Genomic DNA, 12,257 nt, shown 5'->3' on the forward strand with positions numbered 1-12,257 from the left:
GTTGTAACTCACTCTGACAATTTACATCAGTGGTGAAGATCTTGCACCTATTGTTACTACTTATGAAGTATTGACTAAATTGACAGAAGTGCAGCAATGTCAGCATCCTGTGGATTGTATTTATTTCCATCAAATTTTCATTAGAACTGCTGATATTGAGAGGATTTGCTTATAATAGAGGCCTGAGTCTTACTAAAATTTATGAGCTTCAGCAGTGCACATGGGGCTTTTAAAAATTTATGTGCTGGGGTTTTTTTAAAGCTTATCAATAACTTTGTTATTGGACTTGATGATCTTAAAAGTCTTTTCCAACCTAAATGATTTTGTGATTATTGTAACGCAGATATTTCGTAGGAAAGTCAGGTATTTTTATCCCTAGGCTACCAAACTTATTCTGTACTAATATGCAGATGAAATTCTACCATTAATAAAAAAAAAAATTTAGGCAAAATGTTCTCCTAGAAAGCTACAGAGATCTGTAGGGCTAAGGAGTTATTTTCTACTACCAAAAGCTAAAGATTTTAGAGAAAAATAACAGCCATCTTTAATGTCTGTTGTTCAAAGTACCATATTGTAATGTAGATTTTCCGACAAACTAAAATGAAATGTAAATTTTATATTTTTTTACTCTACTTTTAGCCAATATTTAAGAATATTGCTATGAGTTGATTTTAAGTCACCGTGAATTTTCAGATCTGATTTCTACTGTTATTCTTGTGTTATTAAAGGTTCCTCATGTGAAAGCACTATCTTTCAAAAATTGAGTGCATGTGTGTATACATGTATATGTATACATACATATGTGGACACATGTAGTGACAGATAAAAATGAAATAATGATGGTGAAACGTTTGGTAGCAATAACACTTGATGAAAAATCTGTATTTGTGGGAGATACAGAGCTGGGATAGGGTCATTCACTGAGGTGTTTTCAGGAAGAACACTGGAAAATTGGTGGAAGTCCAGTGATGAAAAATAACTGCCAGCCAGACAATTCACTAAAAATTCTTCAAATAAAAATACAGTTTTTAAAAGAAAAAGAGTGGGCAAAGAAAACAACTAAATAGCCAAACAACTGCAACTGGTCTGTGTGTGGGTTTGAACAAAATAACCTAAGCATAGAAATAGAATGATAAATTTAACAAAATGGGGTACGTTATTTTTATTTTTGAGTCTTATGTAATAAACAATACATTTAGGAAAGGAGAAAAAAGTTGAACATAGTAGCAACAAAAGCTTCCTGATAGATCTGTCTATGGAACAGTCTTACTTGGAGGATGATAGAAGTTCACCTCACAGGACTTTTAAAACTAGGCAGCGTTCTTTAATAACAGAAAAAAATCCTTTTTCTGATAGAAAGCTTGTCTTCATAACACAAATGTGAAAATATCTTACAAGTAAGAGAAAGCTACTGTAGTTTTAAAGTTATATTATCAATAAACTAGTCAAGATCCAGACTTTTAAAATCAAGATGATACGTTTTGGGGAGAGGGACAGCAGGAGGTTTACGAGGCTCTTTCTTAATAACTGTAGGAACATGTTTCCAGATAGAACTTGACTGTCTCTTGCATTATATAAAAATTCCAAAACTACACTCTATATTGCAATGGTGTTGTTTCTCCTCACAGTCCAGTTCAGTTGTTTTAATAATCGAGGAGTGGGGTTGGGAAACAACACACACACCTGCGTATGAGTGCTGGCTTTCAGCAAAACTACTTGACAGGTTATTTTTCTGGTTAGACAGAATGTAGTTTGTAGAGATGACAGCAGCTGGTGCTCCTGCTGACAGATCCTACTTGAGTAGTATCTTTGCAAGGTTTAAGAGAGGCAAGAACCTGAAGTTCTTTCCACAAAGACTTTAGTTTGTTTGTAGCTTACCTTCTATTGCTTTTATATTTCTGTTTCTTTTTTTTCTTGGGGATGTTCCTGGCTGTCTTTTCTGATGTGACAGTCTCTTGTGAGAGCACACAAAAAGTAACAAATTAAGATGTGATATATGAATTTATTGCAGAAGTCAGCCTATTCCATAAGAAGGTTAAGTTTTGGTGTGAAAGTCTTTCTTGATCTGTCTCTGCATATCTCATCACATATTTCTGAGAATTATGCACCGAGGTTTCTTCAGTTAACTCTTTTTTTTTCTGAGCCCTTTGAAAGTGGTGGGGTTTTAACCTGGAAAACCTTCTGTGGCAAAAGTAGAAACTCATGCAAAGCAAAATGCTTTCTAACTGAGGTTCATTTTATTGTCATTCCAGAGGTTTCAATAAACCTTTTGAAAATATGATTTAAATAACCCAAATGAGAGAAGTATAGGTTTCCAAGTCATGTTGATAGTTCTGACAGTTTTCCTGCATATTTTTGCACTATAAGTCTTTACAGTTAATTTAATTTTCTGTGATCTGCCCTTTATTTTGTCATATACATGTGGGAAGAATCAGTCATGGGCAAGGTCTCTAAAATGTCTTTTCAATATGCCGGACATATTCTATATCAAGATTTGTTTGTCAGAGAATGTTTGTTTGGGTTTTAAAGTTCTGGAATGTCCACAGAGACACATGTAAACCTATTCATTCCCTCGATGTCAGCATTAAAGTGGATGCTGCGTTCTCTTCTTCCTCATGAGGATCTTGTTGGGTTCATCCTACTGATGGTGTGGGTGTTGAGTTGATTTCCCCCACATTCATTTGCAGGTTTTGAAGATATTCTACTGTCGTCTCCTTTCTGTTTGGGACAGGGTAGGGAGCCTTATCCACAGTTTCAATCCAACGGCCTATGGCTTTGGCTTCACTGTTGTCTGGGAGAGTTTCATTGATTACATGACTTGCTTTTTCAAACCCAAAGGTCGTTCCTGCTCCCTCTATCTAAAGCTGGGAGATGCATTGCCTGCCAGTCTTCAAGTCTTGAGCCTGTTGAGGGAGACAGCAGGCACTGGCTTTGGAACCACCACCGACAGGTCCATGAGCTCTTTGAGCCAAGATAGTCCAGAGAGTTCGTACCCTGGATCTGCCTACAGGTCACTTTGCCATCTTTAAGTGAAGAAGAGAGGGTTAAGGTAACTCCGTAAGAGTAGAAGTGTGTTAACTGAACGAGTGAATCCAGCTCAAGGCAGGAGATTTGCAAAGGCTTCTATTCTTGATGCCACATTCGGGACACTAATGACTATAAGTACAGAAAGGGTTGATTTTTACCAGTAATAGTTCCTCACAGTGACTGTCCACAGAATCAGAACCTGCAGCCTCTCAAGTTATGCCCAGGGTTTTACTGTGAGGGGAAACAGAGAAAGGATTCACCTTCATTTCTCATTGCTGTGTTTCCTGGGCAGCTGGGAGGATCCCTGTTTCTATGGATACTATGGAGGAAAAAATTCTCCAACCAGTTGTGTAGTAGTGCAGATTGTTAGATAGTAACAGCATAGGGTAAGTATTCTGATACCCTGCAGATAACGATTTTATTCCTTAAAGAAATATTTTGAAATTCTGTGTTTTAGTACACATTTTTACCCAGACATTCTCTGGACACTTTTAGGTAAAACTGTTGAATTTCTAAAACTGTACAGAAAAGTTCTTTTGTTAATTCTGTTTATTTTAAAAATGAAACTAAGAAGCCACTAGAATAACAGACTTGAAGTCATACAGACTTTAGACTGCAAAATGGAATTGTTACTTCTGAAACACTGGCAAGAAGTCAACTACATGGCAAGAATGTCTCTTCAACTTGCTCTCTAGTTGGACCTATGTGTTATTTTACAGTATTGTTAGTGTGTTTAATTTTATGATCTTTTATACTAAGCATTGTATAACAACTTCAAATGTTACATGTCTTTAGAATGTTCACATGTTAATCTGTGTCTTTATTATTATGTAAAGTTCTAGTGAGTCAATAGGGTGTTATGAAATGGCTTGTATACAAAGTTGGTTATTATCAAGATATATAGTATCTTTGGGGCTATTCTGCACTACATTTTTAGTGTTAAAAAGTGAAGTAAAAAAGTACCACCACTGAAACTTATACTGCAACATGATAATGCTTTCAGACTTTCTCCTTATATTTGTTACTCTCATTTGCATTGCAGGCCAGAGATAAGCAGATTTTGAGGTTGTTTAAACATTGGTCTCCTTGGAATAACTCTTAAGAACCTTCCATGACTAGTTTGGTTTTTTCCCTATTAGCCTAGTAAGTGTTAAAACATGATGCGTGGTCTGATTTTTGTCATCTATTAGTGGTTAAAATTGTACAACAGAGCTCCAGAGACAGTGAGCAACTGAAGACTCTTTTGTGGTCTTCCTTTAATTGAGAGATAGCTAGCAGGTTTTTTGAAGGAGACCTTGTGTGTCTATGGCCACAGTAGTCTGATCTGTTTAATAAATTGGTATAAGTAGTAGGGAACATAGGTGTTTAGTATCTTCTGGAGGCAAAGATAAGCTTTATGTAAAGAAGTTCCAGGTGCCTGTCCTTTGAATCCCAATGTCATCTTCATATACAAACAGGTTTGAGTGACCCCTTCAAAATTTCAAGTCTCATTTCTGGTTCGAGTACATAAAATCTGTACTGGCATACTGACACTTTATTTAATGCTCATCTATAACAGGCTTTACTTTTTTCCTCTTAATGTTTTAATATTTATTTTATTAACTTGGAATTGAAAGTTTCCATTGTAAAGGAGATGGTTATTTAAAAAAGCTTCAGTAAGTGATCTATTTATTCTTATCCTTTGGCTCTAATAGATACAAAGAAATCCTTAGAAATGTGTTTGCAAACCGTGAGGAAATCAGGAAAGAATACCTCAAGTTGGAAAGTCAACTGAAAGAAAATACACTGAAGACACATTACCAGAAACAATGTCATGAACAAATTCAACTGATGTGCTCTGAAGAAAGAGTAGAGAAGGTGAGTTTTCTATAGTGTAATACAAGGTACCATCTCTCTTCATTTTGCTATACTAACGAATGAATTTTGCTTAAGTAATTATATAATTAATCAATGCTTAAATATTTAAACAACTAAAATAGGTCACACTGATTATCACTCGGATAACATTTTTTTTTTTTTACTTTAACACAGAATATGTCGTAGCAATGCCAGGTGTGCTATATTTCCACATTGCACAGATAACTGTTGATGTGCTTATTGCTGCCAATCGTGAAAACTTTTCAACTTGTCTTTGCATAGGCTTGATTGTCATGGTTACTTAAAACCTGACCAGACTTAAGAGACTCATGATGCTCTTCTCCAAAATGAGAGCATGTTAATGTATGTATGGTACAGCTATGGAAGTTATTACCAAGCTGAAAAATCTTTGTTTCATAAGGAGAAGCATGGACCTTGTGCTAAACAAGTTGGATTCTTATCATTGATGTTTCAGTTGTCACCAGGAAGATGTTTGGATAATTGCTGGAGGGCAGAGTCATGTGAACTAAAATAATTCGATTGAGTTGCCTTGAATTTTAAGAGAAGAATTTAGAGGCTAAGAAAGAACAATTGCTGTTGTGAAGCGTTAAATGCTCATGTCTTTCTAGAAGAATCAAAGTATAAATAAGTAAACATGGTTAGATAGTATCTTAATTTTTCTGATAAAAGTCAGCTTAAGAGAATATGTTATGTAGAAATGAAGTTGAGGATGGGGCTGATTTTGCTGAGTCACACTAACAATCTGTATTTGGCCGAAAATGGTAGTTTACCATATGACTATTTTTTCCCAGTGATTCACATGGAATTCAGTCCTTGGATAAATGTCAGAGTGAAAATACATCACACATTTTTGCTTGTCATTAATGAAGATATTTCAAGTGACTAATGTGTATAATTCTTTGTATGTCCTAGAAACTCCGAAGTAATATTTTCTATGTGCCATTCATTTAAATACTGCTTACAATGGAGCATATCTGTATCTCTACTCATAATGAGGACTTATACCTTTATATGCTCTATTTCGTATGAATATTTCTCATGAACTGATTCAACTTTTGTTTTTAACATTAGCGGTGCTGCACTCAAATGTTGGTTTTGCCATTACTTGACTTATAGATGTGATTTACTAAGGGTCAAGAGTCAATGTCCTGTAAGTGCAACGTCCTATTTATTAACCAAAATAAGTCACTGTAATGGTAAAATTAAATGTCCTTTCACAACTACTTTGGAATAAATTGGATTTTAATTTGGAATCGACTCATTTGATTGCCACAGTGACCGCTCGTGTTTCTCTTGTACAATATAATGCTTCTGGTTTTCCTTGTATTTTTACACATTGGCTATTTTCCCAAATGCCTCTGGGTTTTCTCTGTAAAATACACTGTTAGACCACAATGGTATTTCCAAAATATTAATTTTTAAGGGAAAAGATTTACTTATGAATATTTTTCTCATTATACATCTTTTATACTTAATTGTTCATGCTCAGTAACTAAATACAATAATGATTTTGGGTAAGTTAACACAAAGCGAATGATACCTATGCTTGAACAACCCCAGTTTGAACACTAATTCAAAACAATAACTTCAGAAAGAAAAAAAAGAAACTTGTGTATGAGTGTAGGTTTCCTCAATCTCTGTTCTTACGAATGCATTCTTGTTGCAAAGATTTTGTCACAATTTATCTTGTAAAATTTACTCCATCCTAGACCACTAATAAATCATTTCCATCTTCCACATAACTGCCTGTGTTTTCAGCATTTTTAGAACTTGGACGCTGCCCATTTAAAGGGCCTGTTTATGTCCTTCTTAATGCTGGTTCCTCCACTCTGTTACCTGTATTTCTGTGGTGTTTTCCTGTTGCACCCCAAGTGTCAGCTACAGCAGTGTGAGCAGAAGAACATGCATAGAACATCCCTCTTTGTCTGGAAACATAAGTTAGTGTGTGCCCCTGTGTCACAGTTACTTTTAACTATCTTGCTGAGTTTGAAGAAGTCTGCTCAGTTTTGACCTACTTTACCTCGAAGGTTTCTGCATCAGTCGTGGAATCTGGTTTACAATTTTTTTTTTTTATTTTTAAAAACATGGCAAAAAACTGATGGTACTCTGATAGGCTTTAAATATATATAAGATGTAAAATCACTTCTTCATTTCTGATTACCACTTTATTTTCACTGTCCAGAAAAAGAGCATGTTCCTGGAAAGCAGTCAGTCTACCTTGGTTTCCGTTTTTATTGCTTACTGCAATTGCCCATGCTGGATCCAAAAATGCTTGTTGAAAATGTCCCAGTTCTTCAGCCTGGGAGGGATGATTTCTTCTGTATCTCCTGTGATACTTCTCCAATTACAAAACAGAGTAGCAACCAAGTATCTTGCCGAGGACTAGGTGTGTTCCAGAGGTTTTTCTCTGTTGGAGCACATGGATGTGTCTTTTCTTCCTGGCAACCTGTGGGATGGGTTCATCAAATGGTAGGATATTGTCAATACCAACTTCAATCCTAATACATCTCCTGCGCTGTACAGGAGCTCAAGTATTCAAAAGTGTGTCTGAATTTCTCTGCTTCAACAATCCTCCAAGCTCCGTGCTGGTCTCACTGCTCAGAGGGAACCAGTGGTCATTGTGAGCTTCAGTGTGACATTGAACTCTTCCTCCTGGTACTTCTCCTAAGGAGCCAGTCCTTTACCAAGCAGCTGTGCCTTCTCTGGATCCTCTGCCATGTCATGAGACAGTCTAAAGAGAAAGCAAAGTGAAATTCTGGCCAGGTTGTAGTCTTTGACCTGGAACCTTGCCTGGAACACACACGTGTGTGGTTCAGGTGTCTTTCCCACCGTGGTTCTGTGTTCTGTACGCCAGGAGTTGAAGTCACATTTTGCAAATCAGCTTCAGGAATGCGATCTGCATATCCCCATGTACTGCTCCTGTTTTCTCCAGAACATTCAGAAGGGCACCAGGTAGTTTAAGTTCTGGTTTGTGTGACGTTAGGGAAGGACTAATGTCATTCTTATGACGTATTTGGCCTGCTATTCTAAATATGTAGATTTATTCTGATTGATTGAAGTTTTATTTAAATTGTTAATTTTGGAACATATGAAAGTAGAGATTTAGGTTATAGAAAACCCAGTTTTTAAAAATTATATGTTTCTTTGTTGTTGTTGACTGTAGCAATATATTTTGTTTGTAGTTTTTTGTTTTGTTTGTTTAACTAAAGTTTAGTGAAAGCTGAACTCTGCGAACTCTAAAGTTAATGTTCTCTATGACTACTTGAGTTAGTGAATAATTTTTAGAGTATACTGCAAACTACAGTTGTCTTCTGAACAGAAAGAGTTGCCTTTGCCTTGTTAGGGCGTTACCTCATTCATATCCAGCTTGTTGTTGCTGCTTTTGTGCTTTTTCTGTTGTCAGATTTCAGAGAAGCATCAGAAGATTTTTGATGCCTGAAGATACAGGGGTTTCCTTTTGCCAAATACTTTATCCTTTAGTGGGATTTTTCTAGGACATATTCCATTAGGAAAACAAAGCAGATAAAATTCCTTCTTCGTATTCATGCTCGAGTTACTAGGAATTATTAGGTTGCATTGTGTCTAGAAGTGTGTTTGTATATGGACACATAGTTTTTTTTCCTTTCCAACTTAAGATGATTATGGCCTAGAACAGAAATTGATCAAATCCAATGTATTTATTTGTTAAAGAAATAATCAAATGACTACAGTCTCTATTAGGCTTCCAGGAAAAAGAAATTTGAAAATGTTTAAATATAATTCAGTAACGCCTGTAAGGAGAATGTGCTAATAAAAGTTAAATTGGTCAAATATGCAAAATGTTTGTTATGCACAATTGATTATAGAAGCATGGAAAAAAAATCTTTTTTTATATAGAGATGTTTGTGAACGTAATTTGAAAGTTTCCCCTTAAATGCTGATTTTTTTTTTTTTTAATAGGCCACTTGCAAGCGGGACCAAAGGCTTGCAATGCTCAGAACCCACCGTATTCAGATGCAGAAGAAGAAAGAAGAGGCGGCAGAACACTTTGAGGAAAATACAAATTTGCTGCATCGTGTCGAAAATGAAATGCGCCTACTGGGTCAAGATGGGTGTATTCCAAAGGTAAAATGCCTTTCCCATCAAGGACAGATTTCATGCATTGTAGAAAACATCTGCCTACGGTTAAGAATAGATTATTCTGGTTTTTTTCTTCTCCATCATGGCTTCTGCCATTCTTGCCGGCTGCTTTCAAATTCTAGCATTAGGTATTTACGTTCTTCTGACCTAAAGATACTGTATTGTTTGTGCAAGTACTTCTTGTTCGTGAAAGTATACAATTAGATATAAAAATGCATGCTAAAGGGGAATAAGCATGCTATGGCTGAGCATGGAGTATTGATACTGCTCCTGGCCGTACACTTCTCGTCATGCCTTTACAGTAGCTCCTGATGCTCTCCTAACCAGGTGATGACTGAATTCTTAGCCTCGACAAAAAAAAATTCTTTTTTTGGAGGGTGAAAGGGGAGGAGTGGGAAGGGGCGGAGAAGTGGGAGTTGTGTTAAGTTCTCTGCCAAATTTTAGCGAGTCGAATCAGCTCAGTGCAGCCTTGGGCAAGCGCCAGAGCTGGCAGAAGGGAAGGGCTGAAGGTCTGTGCAGGAACAAGGAGAAAAGGAAAAGAAAGGTGAGAGGTTGTTCCTCCCTGCCTTCTAGTTTCAGCCAGCAATTGGAGTGGTGTAAATGATAGTGTGATAAGGACTTATGTGACTCATATAGTGGCATATATTTCAACACTTGTGTTTTTGTTGGGATGACTAAGATGTGTTGATACTTTATAAGAGATTAAGATATTTCAAACAAGATACTGGCATCTTGGGAAGATCACTGAATACAGTGAAGACTTGTCCCAGACAATGTCACTGAAATTCAGATATGGAGCAAGTACACAGGAGAAGAGCCAAACGTATTTTTGGGCATGTATAGATAAGCACACATGTGCCTGTTGGATTCTTAATGCTAATTACAGCGCACTCGTTGTTGATCAAAGGAATCTACAGAGCAACATTTATGCATGTAAATAAAAATCAAACAATTCATAATTTTCTACCATTAAATTTAATTATAATAATATAAATCCACTCCATCTTTACTTTTCAATATAGGATGAATTTTTATTATTTTTATTTTAAGTTTTAGTTTCTCATTATTGGTTTGATGTGCAGTTGTCTGTGTGCTTTTTCTTGCTGTATTCCCAAGGAACTCTGTAAAGAACTGCAGTGTTGCCATTTGAACCTAGAAGTTAAGGACCTGAAAGCCCAGATGGAGCACATGTTATCTCTGGTGTCCCTTCAAGATCAGCGTTATAAGGAGACAGAAAAGTAAGTATGGTTTCATAGCAGGCACGATAAGACTTCTGTTCTGACACTTGTAACTTCAGAAGACGTATCTGTAGAATTTTAGTTGAAACAGAAGCAAGATTTTTTTTCTCAAACTTTTTTTTCTACATTAGAATTATGTTTTCTTAAGCAAAAAGATATGTAAAGTAGTGCTTCATAAATCTTGGTCTGTATCCGCCATTGTTTAACAGAAACTGCAGGTATACTCTAGTGCTGCTTATTTCTATTTAATTTTTTCTTTGCATAGTTTTTACCTATTGTTCAGTTGATCAAGATGTCGTATTTTTCTGCTATGTTGAACAGCAGTATTGACTTTTTTATAAGCATTTGTGTTGTCTTTTAATTTCTTATACTGTAAACATTAATTTACCTGTATTAAAAATTGCTACTATAAAACTCTTATATAGCCAGTCAGACTGAAGAAAGCTAACTTTGCAACTAAGTGTCAGCTCTTTTATCAGTCTCTTGAAAATGTTGGAAACTAGCTTTCAGAGTGTGATGTCAGGAATGGGAAGTAATTGCCAATCTGTTCAGTAAATACGTATATTAAATTTATAATAATCATTTCAAAATGAAATAATCAGCTTTTCTTCCTCCTTTAGAGACAAGGCTGTTACATAAACATTACAAAAACTACTACATAAACCTGGGAATCAGAAAGCATTTTTTTTTTTAAAGATACATTGTTAGTAACTAAAACTTTGCTGCTTTGTGTTTTTATATACCTGTCCCTTTCCTCGTTGCTTGAACCTACTCTTTAGTCTTGCAACTGACTCCAGAGTTAATGAATGTGTGTGTTCAGGTGGAATTCCTAAACTTTTGTCACTTCAATTTGATTGCAGTTGTGTGTGTATCTTAATGTATTCCATGCTTTAATTAGAGATCCTAGTATCTAAATTTATTTGGACTAGGCTTCTAATAAGGTTCTATGCACATCTAATTAATATATGCTTGGTTTAAACCACATTATTTGGTTTATACTCTTCTTCATTTTTCTATTAATTTTAGAAAGTCAGAACTCAGTCAAGATATACTGACTGTATTTCTGTGGTCTTTGAGGATCTTGGATCTTTGAAGATCTTTGACACTGAGGAAAAATATACTTATTAAATACTTAAAGTGAAATACAATATTTTACAAAAGAGAAAAATCACTCTACTTAGTTGTGAATATTTCCTCTCAGGGTCATGGTTCTCCCTCAAAATACATTAAAATGAATTTCACAGCAGAACCTGGGGGAGATGGGATGAGAAGTGAAAAAACCCTCTAATTCCTAATAGTAGCAGTGTGAGTAAGGGTCAGATTAGTTATGATTTATTCATATTTGTCTTGCCTCTTGTTGTTTTACAGAGCACTTAATACTTTACTTCCAGTTCTTCGCAAGCAATACCTGACTTTGAAAGAAGCTGGGTTGACAACTAGTTTAACTGAGACTGAATTTGGGGAGGTTGAACAGTTGATTCAAAGACAAAAATCAGTAGTTTGGGCTGACCAGACTGAAGAGAAGGAACAAAGTCAAAACCATGGACTGGAGTTGTCAGCTATCTTTGCATTCCCTCAACTTGTGAGAAGACTAAGCACCCCATGCTGTAAGTATACAATTAATTTGTTCTCTGTTGGAAATACTTCTAAATGTCTCCTGCAAAAGCTATATGTCATACATAAACACAGTGGATGCACCCTTCTTCAAATGTTGAAGCCAAATGTAAAGCCAAGCCTCAGACCCACTTTCTGTAATGTATCTACAATTCTTAATAAGGAAATAAGTTTACTTTTTCAACGACTAGACACACTGCCAACAGGTAACTCCCTCCTTCTCCTGTTATAACATAGCCTGTCTGACAATGTTCCTAGATCGTACGAGTGTTATAATTCCGTTTGAATCTCTCACGTGACACAGATGGAAAAGGAATCATAGTGTTAACAAGTATTATAATTCTGTTAAAGTGATTTGAAATGTTAAGTAGCTACTGCAGT

General features: G+C 35.8%; 1 protein-coding gene across 1 annotated transcript in view; it reads left to right on the plus strand.

Moving 5' to 3' along the window:
* The window catches only part of KIF18A (kinesin family member 18A), a 39,908-nt gene that overhangs the window by 11,168 nt on the left and 16,483 nt on the right, over positions 1-12,257 (plus strand). The window contains exons 10-13 of the mRNA XM_065636489.1: positions 4,722-4,884; positions 8,845-9,009; positions 10,141-10,262; positions 11,631-11,869. Of these exons, the coding sequence (XP_065492561.1) occupies positions 4,722-4,884; positions 8,845-9,009; positions 10,141-10,262; positions 11,631-11,869 (689 nt within the window). The remainder of the gene's footprint in view (positions 1-4,721; positions 4,885-8,844; positions 9,010-10,140; positions 10,263-11,630; positions 11,870-12,257) is intronic.

This window comes from Caloenas nicobarica, chromosome 5, assembly GCF_036013445.1.
Source record: "Caloenas nicobarica isolate bCalNic1 chromosome 5, bCalNic1.hap1, whole genome shotgun sequence".
Taxonomy (NCBI): Eukaryota; Metazoa; Chordata; class Aves; order Columbiformes; family Columbidae; genus Caloenas; species Caloenas nicobarica.